This window comes from Falco punctatus (assembly GCF_963210335.1).
Source record: "Falco punctatus genome assembly, chromosome: 7".
NCBI classification, from domain to species: domain Eukaryota; kingdom Metazoa; phylum Chordata; class Aves; order Falconiformes; family Falconidae; genus Falco; species Falco punctatus.
In genome coordinates, this window is record NC_137587.1 from 30,075,421 (window position 1) to 30,094,016 (window position 18,596).

General features: G+C 36.7%; 1 protein-coding gene across 2 annotated transcripts in view; it reads right to left on the reverse strand.

Annotated features, from left to right (window-relative positions):
• Positions 1-18,596, reverse strand: part of NRDE2 (NRDE-2, necessary for RNA interference, domain containing) — a 30,716-nt gene that overhangs the window by 3,914 nt on the left and 8,206 nt on the right. Inside the window, exons 2-11 of one of the 2 annotated variants that reach the window (XM_080396691.1) lie at positions 18,483-18,591; positions 16,259-16,483; positions 14,135-14,284; positions 12,176-12,632; positions 11,581-11,983; positions 7,800-7,933; positions 5,658-5,778; positions 3,495-3,673; positions 2,417-2,803; positions 469-1,391 (exon numbers count right to left, since the gene is read on the reverse strand). In XM_080396691.1, coding sequence (XP_080252817.1) covers positions 469-1,391; positions 2,417-2,803; positions 3,495-3,673; positions 5,658-5,778; positions 7,800-7,933; positions 11,581-11,983; positions 12,176-12,632; positions 14,135-14,284; positions 16,259-16,483; positions 18,483-18,591 — 3,088 coding nt within the window. Of the gene's footprint in view, positions 1-468; positions 1,392-2,416; positions 2,804-3,494; positions 3,674-5,657; positions 5,779-7,799; positions 7,934-11,580; positions 11,984-12,175; positions 12,633-14,134; positions 14,285-16,258; positions 16,487-18,482; positions 18,592-18,596 lie in introns of both variants that reach the window. The other variant, XM_080396690.1, reaches the window with a different exon arrangement.

The window sequence follows — 18,596 nt, forward strand, 5'->3', positions numbered from 1 at the left end:
ACTCACTATGGAAACAGATCTGCCACAACTGTATTCTGTGATCCAGGAGTAAAGCAGGGCAGTGAGCTCAGTCAGAAACTGCAGCATAGCTCCGTATTACACTCCTTATTGCTGTAGTATTAAAATGCAGCAGTTTCTAAGCTCACAGTGTACACCCTGGCCATCTAAGGCAACTCTTAGCTATTTAAAAACGACTCAAATGCGTACCATCTTGGTGTCAGTACCAAGTAAGTAAACACAAAGCAACACACAATCTGATCCAGTAGAAAGGACGTAAGACTATCACCTAGATCTTTAATTCTGTTCAGGATTTTGCCACTGACTCACCATTCAGTCTTGAACAAATAACCTTCCCTAACTATAGCCTCTGCATCTGCAAAATGAGAACTATGATAGCATTTTCTCTCCTCTATTAAGTGATTAGACAGATTAAAAAAAGCATAATCATAAAGAGCTGCAAGATATTACCTCTGGACATTCTCAATGAGTTTTTTTCTCATTTGCTCAGCTTGGATTGCAAACAGCCATGGCTCTAAAGAGTTAGTAGACCTTGTGACACCATCAAAAAATCTTCGTGCTTTGCTAGCACTGTGAGACTTCCTTTGGATATGGATATATGACCTCCAAAGGGACCGGTTGCTAGGATACCGTTTCAGAGCCTCTGTTAGTGCCTCTCGCAGAGGATTCAAAGGATAAACACTAATTTTCATGTGGAATCTGAGCAAATTTGTATGCAGCAGTGTGACAGCTTCAAGAGCAGTGGAAAAATTTCGAATGCCAAAATTCTCTCCAGTATTTTCACATTTCTGTGGACCAAGAGCTTCAAGTTTTTCCGAAGTCTGTGCATATATTAATACTGCAGCATCAATCCCAACAGTCAAATACTGGAACAGTGCGTAACAACCAACCAAGTTAACCAGCTGATTAGCATCACCAACCTGATCAGAAACTGGTGGTTTACTTAAATAATCTTGCAGTGCATGCTCATATGTTTTACGAGCTTTCAAGACATTTACAGCTAACACTTGTCCACTATAAAGCACATATGGTCCACTTTCAGCCAATTTGGTCAATATATGAACAGCACGTGACATAACAGCTCCTTCTATACTTTCTAGTAGTTCAACTTCCAGCTGAGCATAAAGCAGACTGAGGCTGCAGATTTGGGGACTCTTCAATCCTTCTGTCCCTGCTGTGCAAAGAGCTGTGTCAAATACCTTCCTGGCATCGTCAATGTTACCAAGCAGCCATTCCAGGTAGGCATACAATTTCCAGAGAGAAAGGTGGTTTCGGTTGTCAGGTGCTTTAAGGAGATTCTTGGCCAACTTTTTACTCTTCCTCCCTTGTGCTTTCAGCTTCTTCTTCTTTTTCGCTTGGAGACACTGAACTACCTGCAGGGGAGAAAAAACAGAACAAATTTTGAGAGGAGTGGGAGAAAAAAGGGAAAAAAACCCACCATACCTCACAGCATTTTTTAATTTCATTACTGTGTTTGGTTTTGTATCGTTCCATATTTCACCACAGTCTTACCTGTTGCTACTGAGTGCTGTAAATTGTCACAACTGCTTGTTGTCAAGTCCCCTGAACACAGCCAAATTACACAGAATTCTCACTATCCTGCCTCTGCCATTAATATCAAATTTCACTCTTTTAAAGGGCCAACTGCTCAAATAAAGTGCTACTAACCTGTAATGGTTGAGAAAAGGAAAATTAACTAACTTGTCTGGCCAGACACAATTTATGACTAGTACAATTAAGCCACCAAGCAGCTTTTCACAATGACGAATGTGCTGACAGACAAATCTGCACATGGGGTGGGAAAATCACACATCTTCTGGTCAGGTAGAGTTTGGGTAAGAGACAGGGAACTTCTCTGTAAGGAAACACAATACTAAACTTCCTGAAGCGTTAGGAAGACAACCTGGACTCTCATCCTCCTGCGGGCATTTTACCTAAACAGATCCGTATTCAAGTGATAAAGTGCTACTTCCTTCAACAACACTACAAATGTAACTTGTATAGGATGTAGTTTCTTGGTAAGATGCTCTTATCATAGTATTGAGTATTATGCACTTAGTAGAATAGTTTGGTGAAAGCACCTAGCTGACTCACTTTGCCGTGTAGAAAATCACTTGCATCCATTCCTGTCTGGCATACAATGTATCATATAACATTAATCCAAAACGGCAAAAAATATTTTGTTACATGTAAGCCACTGTAACATATACTGAAGAAAAGGGGTGGTTTTGTTTGTTTTGGGGGTTTTTACTCCCAGTGCAATCTTTACTGGCATTTCCTGATGTGAATACTTAGTTCTACAAGACTTGATTTTCATCAATATTTAAATTCAATATAAATATTAATACACAAGAAAGCCACATATCAAAAAAGTGATTATATGCAGATTCCTCATTACCTTAGATATTTCATACTGTAACCAACAAATGGACAGGTTGGATTTTTCCTTTCCTGAAAATAGCAGGAATAGAACATGAAAAACATTCTGTATGAACTCCTCTCCTTCTTTATAGTGGCCTATGTGATGTCTCCCTCGTAGCATTGTGTCCATATGACCAATACTGTTGAATCCAGAAAGTGGAAATTCAACAGAAGTCAGTGGCTTTTCATCAGAAAGCACACTCTCAAAGATGTTATTTTCATCCATGGCAATATAGAGGTTGGAAGGGAAGAGTTTACTTGTACATGGAACTCCCAGGAATTGCAAAAATGAGTAGAGTAGTTGACGCTGAAGATCTGGATTAGAAAGCTGGATTAAAGATGGTCCAAGATCATCAAATAATACCTAAAAAAAAAACAAATTAAAACAAACTCCATTAATTTATGCAATCAAATAAAACCAGCAAACCTGTAATTTATGTAATTAGAGAACCTTTTCAAGTCAATAAGTATTTATAATTACTATTTAAATGGTAACAGTCATTCAAATTAAAAACAGACAAGTTAAGCAATGCGCTCTTCCAGTCAGACTGTAAATTTGCTATCAAGATCTCTTTGCCCACGAGTACCAAAGACCTCCACAGAAAACTTACACAATAAAGGTCTGGAAGATATTATCGCTTAGGCCATTCAAAGATATTTTTATTTAAAAAAATCAATGTCTGTTTTGACCTATCTCCCAAGAAGGAAAAAAAATCCACCTGACTTGAAGGCAACAAAACATTTGTTTGTTTAATGCATATATCTTCTTAAACACAGATTTCTGTCACATTTCCACATACAGATGAAAGAAATCACAAAACAGCAAAGACAGACTATTTGCCTACAGCCCTTTCCAAAGTTTACCATGAGCTTCCCATATATTTCAGAAGTCTCAGCACAAAACCTCAGGTAAATTTTGAATTCCAAACATAGAAAAGAATTTTTTTTCCAAAGAAAAAAAAGTATTACTCCTCTAAAATACACATTAGCAATAAATTCAAAGGAAATGATAACTCGTCTTATCATGTTCCCTTGCTTTATTATATCACAGTGACCTGTCTTTCTGGATCTTCACAATCTTCTTCCATTTCCTTTTTGGTTTTGTCTGGCCTCCAAGGTAACCAATGCCTTGCTTCACGAGAATATTCCACATCCAACCAAATATGCCACTTTGGGAGAGTTTTATCCTTTATTTCTTGATCCTCATCTATCTCTTCATCATCATCATCGTCATCTAAAACCAAATCAAGACACAAAGCCCCACATAAAATTATTATAGAAAAATTAATCCACCAAATCCAGAGGCCAGACTCAACATTCAATTTAACTGCTTTAAAAATGTAAACAAATAAAGTGTTAATAAAACAGACACAAGACAGAGCTGAAAATTTCCACATCACAGTTCTGGGTTTTGACACCAACTCTGTAAGAGTAGGAGGTTTCCAGACTTTCTGAACCAGTGAATCAGTGTCATCACTCAAACTTTCTCACAGAGGAGAAAATAAACCACTGACAGGCTGTGGACCGCTTTTATCAAAAGTGGTTTACAAGCAACAGCCAAGAATCAGTCACCTTTTTGTGCAACAGAGGTTCTTTACTTCATACCTGGGCATACAATCTCAAATGTGCTCTATGAATACTCACATGCATAAAACATTTTGAAAAAAACACTGGAAGTATGTAGTACTATAATATTAAACATCGCAAACCAAGCTTGACAATGTTGCTTTAAAATACCTGGTATTTTTAGTATTTTAATTAAGGTGCAATTGAAACAACCAATGTGTTAAACACACACAAAAGGAAGTGCTTAACCACATCCCACTTTTATGATGAACCTTCTGGACTATTAGACACAATTAACGTATTTTTCCTGTGCAATGTATTAACTGTGCTGAAACTGACAAGCACCTGTAAGCTAAGGGAAACCTTGTAGAGATTTTTCAGATATTTTTTATTTCTTGTTGAGAAAAAAAAAGTCCTCAAAGTTTATGGTTACCTGTACTATTTTTTGGAGTACAAAACCAGGCCATTTCTATGCCACCTTCAAATTCTTAATCCTGACATTTACAATTAACTAGGTGAAACGCTCCCACTCCCAGTTCTTAAATTTGAGATAAAACAAACAGGTGATGGCAAGACTTTCACTCTCTATTTTTTATATTCTAGTGCTCCTCCTTTAGTTAGCAACTCTATGAAAAATGACAGTATTTCCACAATCTAACCAAAGTTTGAAAGAAATTGACAGTTTCAGAGACTACATGTGATTACAGATTGTACCTGAACTTTTGGGCTTGACACACATGGGGATAAGCACTGATATATGCTGGACCTGCCCAAGACCAACAGTGGTCGTCTTCTCTGTACTGAATCTTCTCAATTTGTGGACAAAATGGTCAAAGCCATGAGGGGCAAGGAAACTCCATCTTAATCCAGGGACAAGGAAAGCACAGGATCATTTTTCAGTTCCCTCGTTTACTAAAAGCTGAGCCAAACTTGCTTCATTAGCGTTGCTACTGCAGCAGGAACAGCAAAAGCAGAGACAGCTCATCTCTGGTCAGATACATTCCAGATGTATCCCCTGCTTCCCTTCAAGATACATCTGTCTGAGGAAGTCCCGGTGAGCACTGCAGACCAGAAGACAAGGTGGGAATAAGCACAGGGAGGCATTTTCTGCGTCCCTGCTCACCCAGAAGCACTCCAGCCAAGTGAGGATACAATTCCTCCGTTTTCTGCATCACAAAGAGAAGGAAAGATTTCCCTCCTGTTTCTACTATGTATTTGCTACAAGAAACTGAAACCTGATTCTAGAAATGGTATCATTAAGCTAGGAAACCTTGAGGCAACTATCATCTAACACTATAACCCCACCTGGTCTACCAGTCTGATGAAAGGGTGTTAAGGGAAGCAGCTTCCTTAGATGGGCATGGGTCTCAACCAAGTACTCACACCTTCAGTCTCCGCACAGAGTGGAGGATATACCCTGTTCCTTAATTCTTATCCCTAGGAAGGACAACAATATTCCATAAACAATATCATACATAGAATACTCAACACATGCTTTTCCTTGTGAAGTGTGATATACTTTACCTTAATCTCGCTAAGTATTTTTTAAAACACCTATGCAAAAACATAAGAACAAACAGCTTGTATCATTCTAATAAAAATGTTTAGAAGAACACATAGACATACAACTACACATATCGACATAGGCATACCGGGCTTAAGAGCAATCCAGCCACCCTTTTCTTGTTGGTGCATCCATGCTTTCCAGCCTCTTGCTCCTTTTTCTCCAATTCGTGGTTCCCCGCTATCCCAAAAGGGTTCAAAGAATTCCACCTGTTGTTTTGGGCAGGGGCAACCAAAACAAAACAGAGAAAAATCATTTTTGCTGTTGTACAGACACTGCTTGGGTCAACTTAGATTTTCCAGACCCTACAATCACATATCTGGGTGCAACTTCTGTACCTCAAGACTTTGTTCAATGCTGCTTAAGAATCAGCAGGAACAACTGAGTACTTCAGTTATGCCTATGACACAGCAGGACTGTCATCAATCATGAAGATAGGTTGTTTTTAAAAGGTATTGGGCTTTAAAGAAAGCAGAAGACTTGTGTGCCAAATGCCCTAATACAGATCTTTCAAGGATAAGGATCCAAAGTCCCCAAAGTGTGGCTTTCAGAAATGAAATATCTCATTTTCCCTATCTTCCATGAGACTATGAAGAATTTGGCTAATGGAATGATAATTCAGACAATCATACACCTATGGTCAAATCAAAATGCTACAGTTTGACATAAATATGACTGGACTGAGGACAAGAGGAAAAGATCTGTAAGGCTTTTCATTTCTCAGGTTTCAGGGTGGTCAACAACTCCAGGGCGGTCAACAACTTCAGGGCGGTCAACAACTTCAGGGCATTTTCCAGTGAATCATTGACTCTGTCACTGCCTGCATGCAATCCATCATCTTGAGATTCATCAATTCCTCCCCTGCTTTGTGGATACTTCGCTCTAATGACTCTGTCCTATTATATGCTTCTGCTGTGTACCAAACCTTGGACACTGAGATGTGACTTCATACAAGTATTAACAAAAAAAATTACTCTAAGAAAAATCAAGCATCAACATATCAGAAAATGCAGAGCTTACAGCAACTGCAAAATCTAATTCTGCTCCTCACGGATTTATTCTTTGCTCCAAGTGAGAAAGTGAACTGTGAAAACAGTATGGAAACAAGTAATTCAAGACTGAGTCATAACACTTCTGTAAGAGGGCAATATGCAATCAGCTGTAAATCTGGCATTTTCCTATTTCAAGAACTGCACTTTCCTACTTAAACACTGTCCTTTTAAATTGATGTTCCTTTTCATCCTGGTTTCTTACGAGTTTTTAAACACTACAGATAATCTTGCAGTGTTGTGTAACTTGAGCTTTATCTGTGTAACCACAACAAATGTCTCAAACTGGTAATTGTGATTTAACTCTAAACTTTTGGCTCTTTAAGAGGACACCATTATTATTTAAACTACAAGACTGCTCCATTGGTGGGTAATACCATTAATAAAGAGACCAAAACAATGGAACATCAGTAGTGATTGCTGGAGAAGGTGGTGAGGTAATAGAAGAAAATTCAATTTCTGTCCTCTGTGGTAGCCCAGCTGCCTAACTGGTGCGCTCCCCCCCCCCCCCCCCCAAAAAGGAAGCACCTCCCAAAAATTTAGTGGGATGATGCTACACTGGCAACAGCCTGCTGTAAATATTAATGTACTGATTATTATTGGGGTGCGCACCCAACATTATCCTGAGAAAATCAAGAGAAAAAGTGATTTAGTACTTCAACAGAAATAGCTGAATGGAATCTCATGGGCCAAATAAAAGATAATTTAAAACAAGAAGGTGTTCCTAATGTAGCCATCAAAGAACTACTGAAAACAGATAGCTAAGAACCTAAGAAATGTTTGCAAGAACTGTCAAGAACAGAAAGCGACTGTAGGTTCTATCAGCTTTCTCCATCAAGAGTAACAAAACAGCAGTAGTTTTGGGGAAAAGAAGCAAGGGAAATGCTAACTAGACACAGATATTGGTCAGCCAGATTTTTTTTTTTTTCATTTTTAATTAGCAAGAAAGAAGATACAAAACGACTGGTTATCACGCTTTATTATATAGAGGCAGCCATTTAGCATGTAGTTCCAGAGGGCCCACAAGCATTTTTCCAATGCAAGCATCACCTTGAAGAACCACAAAGAACACTGCGACTCAAAATATTTCCCTATGTTCTTAAAAATTTACCAACATTCTTTTGTTACAGCATTCTCTGTAATTCACAAGGACATACAACCATTTAAACAGAAATTGCTACCTGTCCCCTTGTTGGCAGATCTTTTACACTGTCAGGTTTAAAGAAGGTGAAGTCAATCAGAGCCTGAAACAGAGACACTGCTTTCTCGGAATGGCCAGCCTGTCTCAGAAAGTGGCACTGCTGAATAAATATAGCTGTAAAGTAAAGAAGATGACATTTTAATATTTCAAATAAATTTTTTGCACAGTATTTTTGCTACAGCCCAAATATATGAGACACACAAGTGCTATAGAGAACTGTTTTGATACATAACAGTATCAAAATCCAAAACACAGCAAATAACTAGCATAAATGTATGTCAGAATTGTTGTAGTTTTAATTAACTTTAAGACCTCCCACTTTAAATGTGTCAAAGAGATGATTTTTTATTCATGTCATACAGGCATTGTCCTTGTTGATGAGTAAGAGTTATACACAATAGTCCCAACTTCAGTTTATCCAACACCTGTCAGAGTGGGCCACAGTCCTCTTTGAAGATGCTGGGCATTATTATGATTCACACAGTAAGTGATTACAACAATTTCTGCATGACAGTTACACTGGTAGTATGTTGGAAATATACCATTTTCTTTCCAACTGTCATTCCCATTTTTCTTCTCCTTTGCTTAAGAACTCAGTTAAGAGAAGTCTGCTCTTTACATCAAAGTATTACTGCTTGAAAGTAGAGTCCTATTCCTTGCTCTCCAACAAATTATTTCTGTAATCACTGCCACATCCCTACTGCACACTTAGCCCCAAGTTTCAACTTAAAAAGGGAAGCAAAGCCCATTTTTCTATTCATGTGTTTCCAACAAGAGTCTTAAATGAAAGAGCTGGGAAAATAACAGGTATTGTAAATACCTCTATTAGCAGGCAGTTCAAGGACTTCAGAGATACTCCATCACTCCAAATTACACTCAAGAGTTAACACAACAGGCTGCTCAAACCCCAAATTGCTTTAAATCAAAATTTTGATTGGCTTGCAAAACCACCCCAAACCCATAAATCAAGACTTAAATAATTCATCAATAGTTTTAAAAACAGTTCTTCAAAAACTATTGTTTCTTCACCAAACACATTGGCTTTGGAGAGTTAAAACAATCAAAAGGTTTAATTGTCTAGATGCATACATATAGTAATATTGGTTAGCAGCAATTTTTTCTAATGATCACCTTATTTTTTTAAAACTAAGAGATGACAAATTATTTAATCCCTTTAACCTTTATTCAAATTTAAATCAGATGTGTGTACATAAAAATTTGAATTCAGCTAGAACATGCAAACTAGACATTTTAGCAGATTTTCCTGCAAAGTCAGCGACTGTTTCTGATAACAAAGACTCTAAGATTTCTGAAGATATTTAAACAACACAAGTATGATTAAATATATAACAGAATCTTCTTAACTATTTTAACCAACTCGGGCACTGTGTCCAAAGGACACTGAAAAAGTTGTCCTTTCCTAGCCTCTCAGCTTCAGACAGATGAACTTTGATTTAAATACTCTGAATGTAGAGAATGTCTCATCAGGACTTGCTGCCAAACTGGAGCCAAAAATAAATTATAGCATAAGATTTTCTGCATGATGAAAAAAAAAACCCCAAGATATTTGAAGAAATGCAAAGATCAGCATTTTCTTTGTGGTAAAAGCTGAAAACAGCATAAATACATATTTAATTTAGTCCATGATGGTAAGCCATTTCTGCAGCTGAACTGACCGTTTTTTTAGGACGTTTCTCCCCAACCAGTAGGTATAATTTGAAAAACAGGACTCTTTCCACAACAAAATTTGAGAATGTTTACCTTCATCTGCTTTACACTAACAGTTCCTAGTAAATTTAAAACACTATGAATTACCTCAAAAAGTAAAAAGTTATGTACAATTTTAAATCAATTCTTACCTGGTTACTTAAATGTCGTGTTTTAAAAAACACACACCCATTTCCAAGCAGATAGTACTGCATACTGAATTGAACACTAGATGGCATAGTCCACCACTATTTAAAATTAGCTCATACTTCGTGGTTAGCAAAGGTCAAAGGTTGAAGATACAAGCCTACCATATTCCTACACTGCTACTCACCTCATAATTAATTTGTGAAACTCTGCATATTTATATTAACGAACAATTTGGTAATCTTCCTAATAAGTACACTGACAGTTCAAATTCAGCCCAAGAATAGGTATTTGAGTCACTAAAAAAAAATAATAATCTCTGATCAAGAAGTCTTCCCACTGGAAATTTCTCCACTCCCATTGTTTGAATTCCAAAGCAGGGGGAAAAAAACCCAAACAAACAAAATACCAAACCGAGCAACAAAACCCCCAACTGCATTCATAAACAAATCGCTACAGTCTTAATACAGAAAAACAAGACATTAAGAGTCAAACAGGAACACAAATGAAGTTGAGTTCATTTTCATTTTAACCTGTCTATAGACATTGCCAGCAAACAAGTATTTTGAAAAATGTCAATCAATTTAATATAATTAACTAAATAAAGTTTAACTCCATTAAACTAAACTTCTCATTAACAGTTCACAAACGGTATTTAATGAGTCAAAAAACGTTCTGAAGGGAAACAAAATGAAAGAATAACCTTTCTGTTAGAAAAAAAAAAAAAAAAAAAAAAAGAGATGCTGAATAAAACATTTGTCCTGAGAATCATTCCTTGTGGTTAGCATACAAAGTGACTCTGTTAGAAAACAGAAACACTCGAAGCAATTAGAAGCCATCAAGCACAACAATATCCACCTGCCAGCACAGGTTTTTTCCTTTACAGCACTTTTACCACTGCCTAATCCAAGATAAATCAAGCTAAGACCATAATAGATATGACCACCTGAAACTTAATTTCTCAATCTAGAAGTCCAGACTGGCTATTGCATAACAGATAGCATCATTGCTCAAACAGCACTTACAGGACTCGGGTACAAACAGAGGTTCCTTGGACTACGCCACACATGAAGAAATGCAGACCACTTTATAATAGTCTCCTCTAAATATAAAACAAATTTTAAAAGGGAAAAAAACCCCAAACATATTCCTGGTGACACTAATATTTCTGCCTCCTCAGTGTATTCATAGATTAATAATCACAATGACCCCCTGAGGTAGAGAAGCAAAATTGAGATGAGATAGGTTAAGTCATTTAGCTCCAGATAAATTTAAAGCCCATGGCAGAACTGAGCATGAACTTGTTTCTTCCCTGGATCCAGTCTAGCATCCTAACCATCTGACTAGCTTCCCTTCCAGGAATAATTATATAATAAATTATAAGTGGTAGATAAACGCATATAATAAATACAAAAGGTATGATCACATGGTATTACAGTTCAGAATTCCCCATCTACGAACTGAGATGCTCAAAATTTCACACCAGACTTCCCATGTCCCTTCTCTTCTCTGGATTAAAGTAATTAACTATAAAACTTTAGAACAAGAGATAACTGTTTCTTTCACAAGCCAACCTTTTTTAAAAAAATAATATTTTTTTTTCAAAGAGAAAAGCACATCTCAACTGCTGGCTGCAATTCTCCAGCCTTGACATTGTACTATAAAACCGCTCAGCACATTAGACTTTACTGGATATTATATCACAAACTCTCCTGGGGAAGAAAAGCATCTGCTATATCCATATTTGGTTGGAATATCTGCTTTAATTCTCAGCTAAGAAATCAGAATGTCAGGCATTTTTAAAAAAATAAAATCTTCCTATAATACATGGGGAAGTCTCTCATTACAGAGAATGTATTCAACTCCTATGAAGACCATTCTGACCATAACATGAAACAGAATCTTACCCAGCATAGCTTCTTCTGTGCCAGGCAGTAGAGGGTGTGATACCATGCTGCCATCCTGTACAGCTGCCAGTGTAGTCAAACACTTTCCATAGAGACTATTGATTTTTGAAACAGAAAAGGTAGTGAACTGACTTTGACAGAACAGTAGATATTTCTTCCACAACTCCGGATTATTGGGATGTAAGAAAATTAGCTTCTGCCATTCTTTGATCAAAGCTGGTGGTTCCCAGAATTCTGCGCAAATCTTCAGCCTGGCAAGTTTCAGATCAACATTACTTGGATTGCTTTCAATTGCCCTCTCTAAAATAGCCAGTTTCTTTTCCAAGATTAACTTCAGTGATTTTCTTCTTACTTCCTGCTCTCCCTTACTGGCATAAGGGCTAGGTCCTCTCATTAATTCATCCTTAAAACAAAAAGAAAAATCATTACATGAGGAAGAATCGTCACTAAAATCACAAGAAAAATGCTGGCACATGTGGAGATGAATTAAGAGCTCACTCTTCACCAACAAAAGATACACACTCCTAAACAAATTCAATTACAATATAATGTTCATGTATTTCTTACAAGCAACCAGATCTGTCAGAACACATACCTGAAAAGAAACAAATTCCATCCAAGCATTAATATCTCTTGGGTTTTCTCTGACTTTCTTATTATGTTCTTCCACTTTTGTCATTAGAATGGAGTTCATGTTTATCACAGGCTCTTGAACTGCTTGCTGCGCATTTACAGGCTCTGTACTCTTGCTCCCATTCCCTTGTAGCCACACTGTAGTTGATGGATCATAAATCCCAAGAGGATTTACCTCTGTTGTGTCAGAAGGATCCTCAGCTTCCATTTGGAAAACTGGTACGAAAGCAGCTGGGTCAGATGAAGAACTTTTACTGCAAACAAGAATCCCATCTGTGTTCAGCATCTTCACATTGTTCTTTGTGAAGTAGCGCTCAGGTCGCCTCTGTAACTGCTTCCTTTTTGATGCAGAACTGTCCCAAGTTATACACTGTTTCTTTGCATCTATGCCAAGACAGGACTCTCCTCTCCTTTTGTATCTTAGAAGGAAAAATACAATTAAGTATCTCCTAAAATACATGTTAGAAAAGGTACCTCCTTTTTGAAAGAAAGTATGGAAGAAATACATTAATTCAAATTGACCCAAGTAATGTATGCATAGACCTTCAAAAGTGTAAAGAACTTGGTAACTTTCTCCTTATTGAAGACTTTAATTTATATATTTTTTCAGTGCCAACACAACTTTTATTATCATACTAAGCTTCCTTTCAGTTCAACAATATCTGTCATACTCAGCAGAAGAAAGGTTTTTTTCCTCCTATCATTTTAAGCCATGTAGACAAACCTGGAGAAAGAACAACAGACCACATTATTTAAAGCTATTTAGATTAGATTATTTCAAACTGAAAAAAAATAAATAATCAGACACCAGTAGTTCAGTCTGGTACTGTCTTTCTGTATCCCTAAGCCTCTGTCCATTTGATATGCCAAGAAGTGGGCAGGGGGTGGAGAGGAAGAAGAGATGAGGTTCATAAAGACCACAATAATCTTACGGATTAAGAAAGGAAAATACCATCTTAAAATATTACCGATAATATCATTTCAGTGGCAAACATAGTGACGTGCAATGCTAAAATAACACTTTTCCTCTCAAACAATAGCTGACAATCCAAAGGTGGCAGAAAATTGGAATGGATTGTAACCAGGCAATTTTACTGCAAAGGTATATACACTACAAAAATAAAACCCATAAATCCTCCTTCCTTACTTCTTCTATATAGTATTTTTCTATATAGAATTTTCCTCGAGAACATCAAGAACGAGTGTACACACATAATGCACGAGCCCAGTGTAGGCTCCTTTAGATGAGCTTCTCCATTAATGCAGGGAAATGTCCTGAAGGGTCACCACAGTAAGTATCAGTAACCCGCTAAGGATTTTGAATATGCAACGTCATTCATACTCATTTGAAATGTAGCAATGCATAAGATGGATAACCTTTGGTACAATGTCTGGGTCATCTAACACAGAACCTGTTTGCTAAGAAAGTACCTGTACATTGTTTTGCAAGGACATCAAACTACTCAAGTAAGTGAACCTCTTCACAAATCAAGTATGAAATAATCGGTACCTTCATTTCCCTTTCAGACACAGAAACAGAACAATAAAGAGAGCGCAAAAGAGACACTTGCCCAAAGACGACCTGTAACAGAACTTGGGATTTCTGAGCTCAAAATCATACTTTTGAATCTGCCCCATGCTGTTACCTCCAGATGGCAGTCCTACAAGTTCACATGCCTACAGCCTACTACACAGAGTGTTGTTAAAAGAAAATCATGCAATTTATGCCCCTTGTTTCATGCCAACTTTCACCTTTTAAAATATTTACTCCTAATGCAAAGTCAAGTTTTGAAGTAAACTATTCAGTTACCTTATCTTCCCACCTTCTACATAAAAACATCATGGCCAGACTCAAGTTAATGAATCCTGAGACAGTGACTCTGTGATAGCTGGAATACCAATAGAAATCAAGATATTGTACCTTGCTATGTCCCCTCGATACAGGGATTTGTAGGCCCAGTTTGCAGGGTCTGGTTTCTTGTCTATTCTGAAGGTTTCTGCTGTGAAAGCCTGGATATCATCAAGCCAAAGCAAGCGACTGCTGGTAAGATTTGGTGTTTTCTTATCTGGACTGCAGAAAAGAAGTAGTGTATTTATTCTAAGCATTTGTCCACATATTCAGTATTTACAAAATCCAGGAAACACTGAGTAAATTAAATTACTATGAACTAAAGAAATGCAGAGTCATGGTACATGATCCATTATTGCAAAGTCAGTCACACACTTGGGAAAACAACTAGAAATACACTAATAGGACCATCAAAACAAAACACAAACATCTCTTGCACTTCCAAAAACTGGATTTATGATTATGAAAGGTAATAGCCAATCAATTGCTTGGCAAACAGTCTAAAAGCCATATATTACTACTTCTATAATTTACTTCTGTCTTACTAAGATGCTACAATTAAGAAAAGAGGATAATTTCTAAGAGGATTGTGTTGACTAGCTGTAATTATACCCACGCATTTGATAAAACAGCACACAAAGTTGTTTGTGGATTACAGTTATACAGATGAACTTAAGTGGAAATTGCCACCTGCCTTTGAACTGTAGACAACTATGAACTTCCAATCTGAATTCACAAATATGTAATTCAGTAAACGGGTTTTATAGTCTTGAGAAGCTTTCTAAAATTTCACAAGATCTATTGCATTTACAGCAAATTTGTGGTTCAGGTTTCAAAAACAGTCTCCTGAAAACTCAGTATTCTCTCAGTATCAACAATTTATGGAAAGAAGTAAAACCAGACATCCTGAAAGAACTTCAGCCTTTTCATTTGGGCAAAGCACTGGCTGGTTGGGCCAGCCTAGCAAACAGCAGATAAACCAGGTTCAGCACATAAATCCTTTCCATCCAGCCCAGACACCCTTCCAGCAAAGACTAGAGTGACTGGGCAGAGCAGAATGGTCTTGGCATCCCAATGATTTTCCATGGGGAAACAATGTTAAAAACCCTTGGCACAGACACATGCCCACAAGCCTGTGCTCTCAGCTCCTGATTAATTTGCCTTGGGAAAAGTAGTAAACTGAGGTAAACTCAAGGACTGCCTGGACTACCCCTAGCTGTGAGAACAATTCCTCAATGTCACCAAATCCTCACTCTGTCCCCAGAAGCAGCTGCAATGCTGTGAATTAAAAGCCAGAGCTGCTGATGCTAAAGGAAAAACAGGAACTAGGGAATCAGAGAGGCAAACTGGCTGCTCAAACTAGCAAACATTATGAGAAACAGGGAAAGCTGACTTACGCAGCCAGTTAGATTGGGCCACTTTGAATGAAATGACCAAAACCTATCAGACTGAGGAAAGCACAGCTAGGTATGGCAAATTTGAACACTCAGTGTGTTCACAGGACCTCTTTTACTGCTCAAAAATCATGCTAGTCACACGTGCCTATTTTCTTGTTGCATAAAAAATTATATATCCACTAATTACACAGTAATTTAAGGCTCTGGGAATTAACAAAAAATTTCTAGCAAAACAGTTTCAATTGTTTAAATACCCATCTAGATGTACCATGAGCAAGAAGTACAAAGCAACACAGCATACAGCAATAAATGGCTGGACATAAAAGAAATGTTAAATCATACAACAAACTTTGTCTTAATATGAAAAAAAGGAAACATTAAGTCTGTGAGGAGGAAGTTGTTTTACAAGGCAAATACAGCTATATATTGACTTTTGCACTAATTAAGAACATGCAATCCCTCTTCAAACTCTCCCAAAAGAAGATCCATGAAAGGAAACAAGATACTTACAAAAACTCAACATAAGTATCTACATGTCATTTAGAATGTATTTCATTACTGCCATCCCATGCTTTGTTCTGCAGAACAGTACTTCACAGAATATTTTAGTCAGTTTTTCAGGTATGAATAAAAAAGTGGTTCTAATTCAATTTTCATTGCTTTGAATGCAGGTTTACTCATATACAGCTTAGAAAAAAAAAATTACCCACAAGCAGTAAGAATTTAATTCCTGCAGTTGAAGAAACAAGTACAAGAACACAATGAATTCACATCTTGCACAGTATTAATAAATACATACTTTGCTGCTGCTTCCTTTTCGTTATTTCTGCCACTTCCTGTGATTTTGTCCTTGATGTACTTGGTGTCCAGGTCTGATTCACTGTTACTGGAGTCCCCTTTGGTTTTCCTTTTTGCCCTCTTATAGTGGTGATGTTTTTTCTTTTTCTTTTTTCTTTTCTTACTTGACTGTTTCAGACTCTCATCTGTATCACTTTCCTCTGACAACTCTGACCTTGAAGTAGTCCTGCTTGGAAACAAGTATATATATTTATATATACACCTATATATCCAAGTAGTAAAACTGTAAAGAAATACCACCATGAGAAAGTTTAGAAAAATTTTACCCTTTACTTTTATTCTCCCTGAATTTTTGGAGAAGAGAGTTAGCAGCAACACATACCATGGAAGTGATACAAATCTGCATTAAATGGCAACTATGTCTTTTCAGCTGCTGGAATTAATGACAACCAGTCTTAATTTTAATTGTCAAAGGCATTTTGATGTGTGATCTGTATAAATATCCATCTGTTACCATCACCAAATTAAAAAAAGAGGACTGAGCTGATAAAGTTGCATAACTTTGCTAAGACAACTTAGGTCAAGCTAAAAGGATAAGAAATCTTTCAAGGTGACCTGCAAAAGAAAAAAGTCTACAGTTTTTTTTCCTTGTTTCTTTATGATTTACATAATAATTATCAAAAGCACACTTTTAAAATCACTTCTGATCAGAAATTCAAACCTCACCAATCAAGGAACGATTTTTGATGACTACTGAATAAATGTTACCATATAACATAACGCAGTAACAAACTACATCCAACAGACAACTGACTTGCTGAGAGATCACACAAGGGACAGATGGTTTTGTCAAAACACGTGTATATCATTGTACATACTACATATACGCTGATACTTAATAATCAACTGAAATCACAGAGGTCTTCTCTAATCCTTAATTAAAGCAAAAGCTCCACTTAAACAGTTTTTCTGGAATCTTTCAATAGAAGAAAGGAATGACAAGTCTTAGTATTCCTAATGTCAATAGAAGAAAATGTAGCATTTCAGAAACAAGGTACCTCAAAAAAAACCCTTACTCAATTTATTGAAGGGCACTAAGAAAAAAGAAGCCATGAGAGAACCATTAGCAGGCCTTTAAAAGAAACATACAGAACAACTCCCCAAAAAACACCAACTATGTTGGAGTAATTAGTTTTTGCTGAACTGAAAATGTACCCTAGTAGTAGGCAAAAAGATCAAACATCTCTGTAGACTATCTTTTGACAAATTCTTTTTCGAAGATTAATTAAATATGGTGAGTTTACTATGTAATTCTATCTGAATGGTAATTTGTAAATTCGTCAGTTTTATGACATTAAAGTCCTGAAAAGATCTGAAGAAATATAAGCAGAAATATAATGTATGACTGATAAACAGAACAGTGATGGCATTTTCATCACACAATGCACATAAATGGAAGAATAAGTATAAGAAAGATGTATTCAGCTGTGCTTGTTATAGACATTCTCTGTCATCAATAGATATCCTAAACACAGGAGCTTGTATCAAATTAAAAGCGACTAAGTTTTTGAACTTGGCAACTGCAACTTCATTCCATTCATTATTAAATGCTAGTTACAGTGATTATATGCCGAGTACAGCAACTATTCTAGTGAAGGTATTAAAACTAGCTCTTCAGCAAATGTGGCTGCTTAAAGCTCATTTTTGTAAAAGAATATAATCACCCACTTCAGTGATCAGCATGTTCTACACAGCCACACAACTTGATACATGTAGCATTTCATTAATTCACATCTTCAACTAGTTTTTAAAAAGTAAAAAACTTAGCTGTGAAATGGTTGATTGAGCTGGTTTTCACAGAGAAATCACAAAGATGATGCTTAATCTTTAAATTATTTCAAGGGTCACTTAGGACATTTAAAAGCTAATGAAGACTCATGACCACTCAGTTCCCTTCCAATTCCAAAATAACAATGATTTAAATGTAGCTGTGAGAAGAAGAAAATGGGAATGTAATTGCGTAAGTATAATTTCTCATTACTTTAAGTTAAAGGACATGGAAGTATTATTCATACTTTTAAATATGACTCAGTTCAGGCCTTTTTAAATACTGAACAGTGGAATGAAAAGCAGCCCTAAAAGCTCTTGATTTTGGTCTCATATAAAAAAAGATAAGCAGAACAAAAGAAAGAGGCTATTTTAAAAGATACTGAAGCATATTCTACCTTATTAGTGGTGATTTTTCAGGACTGAGGTTTACAGCTTCTGCAGTGCGCTGATGCAGTAATAGTGCATCTTCTGTAGAGAAGCTTGGGTTACTAAGCCAGTCCAACTCTGCA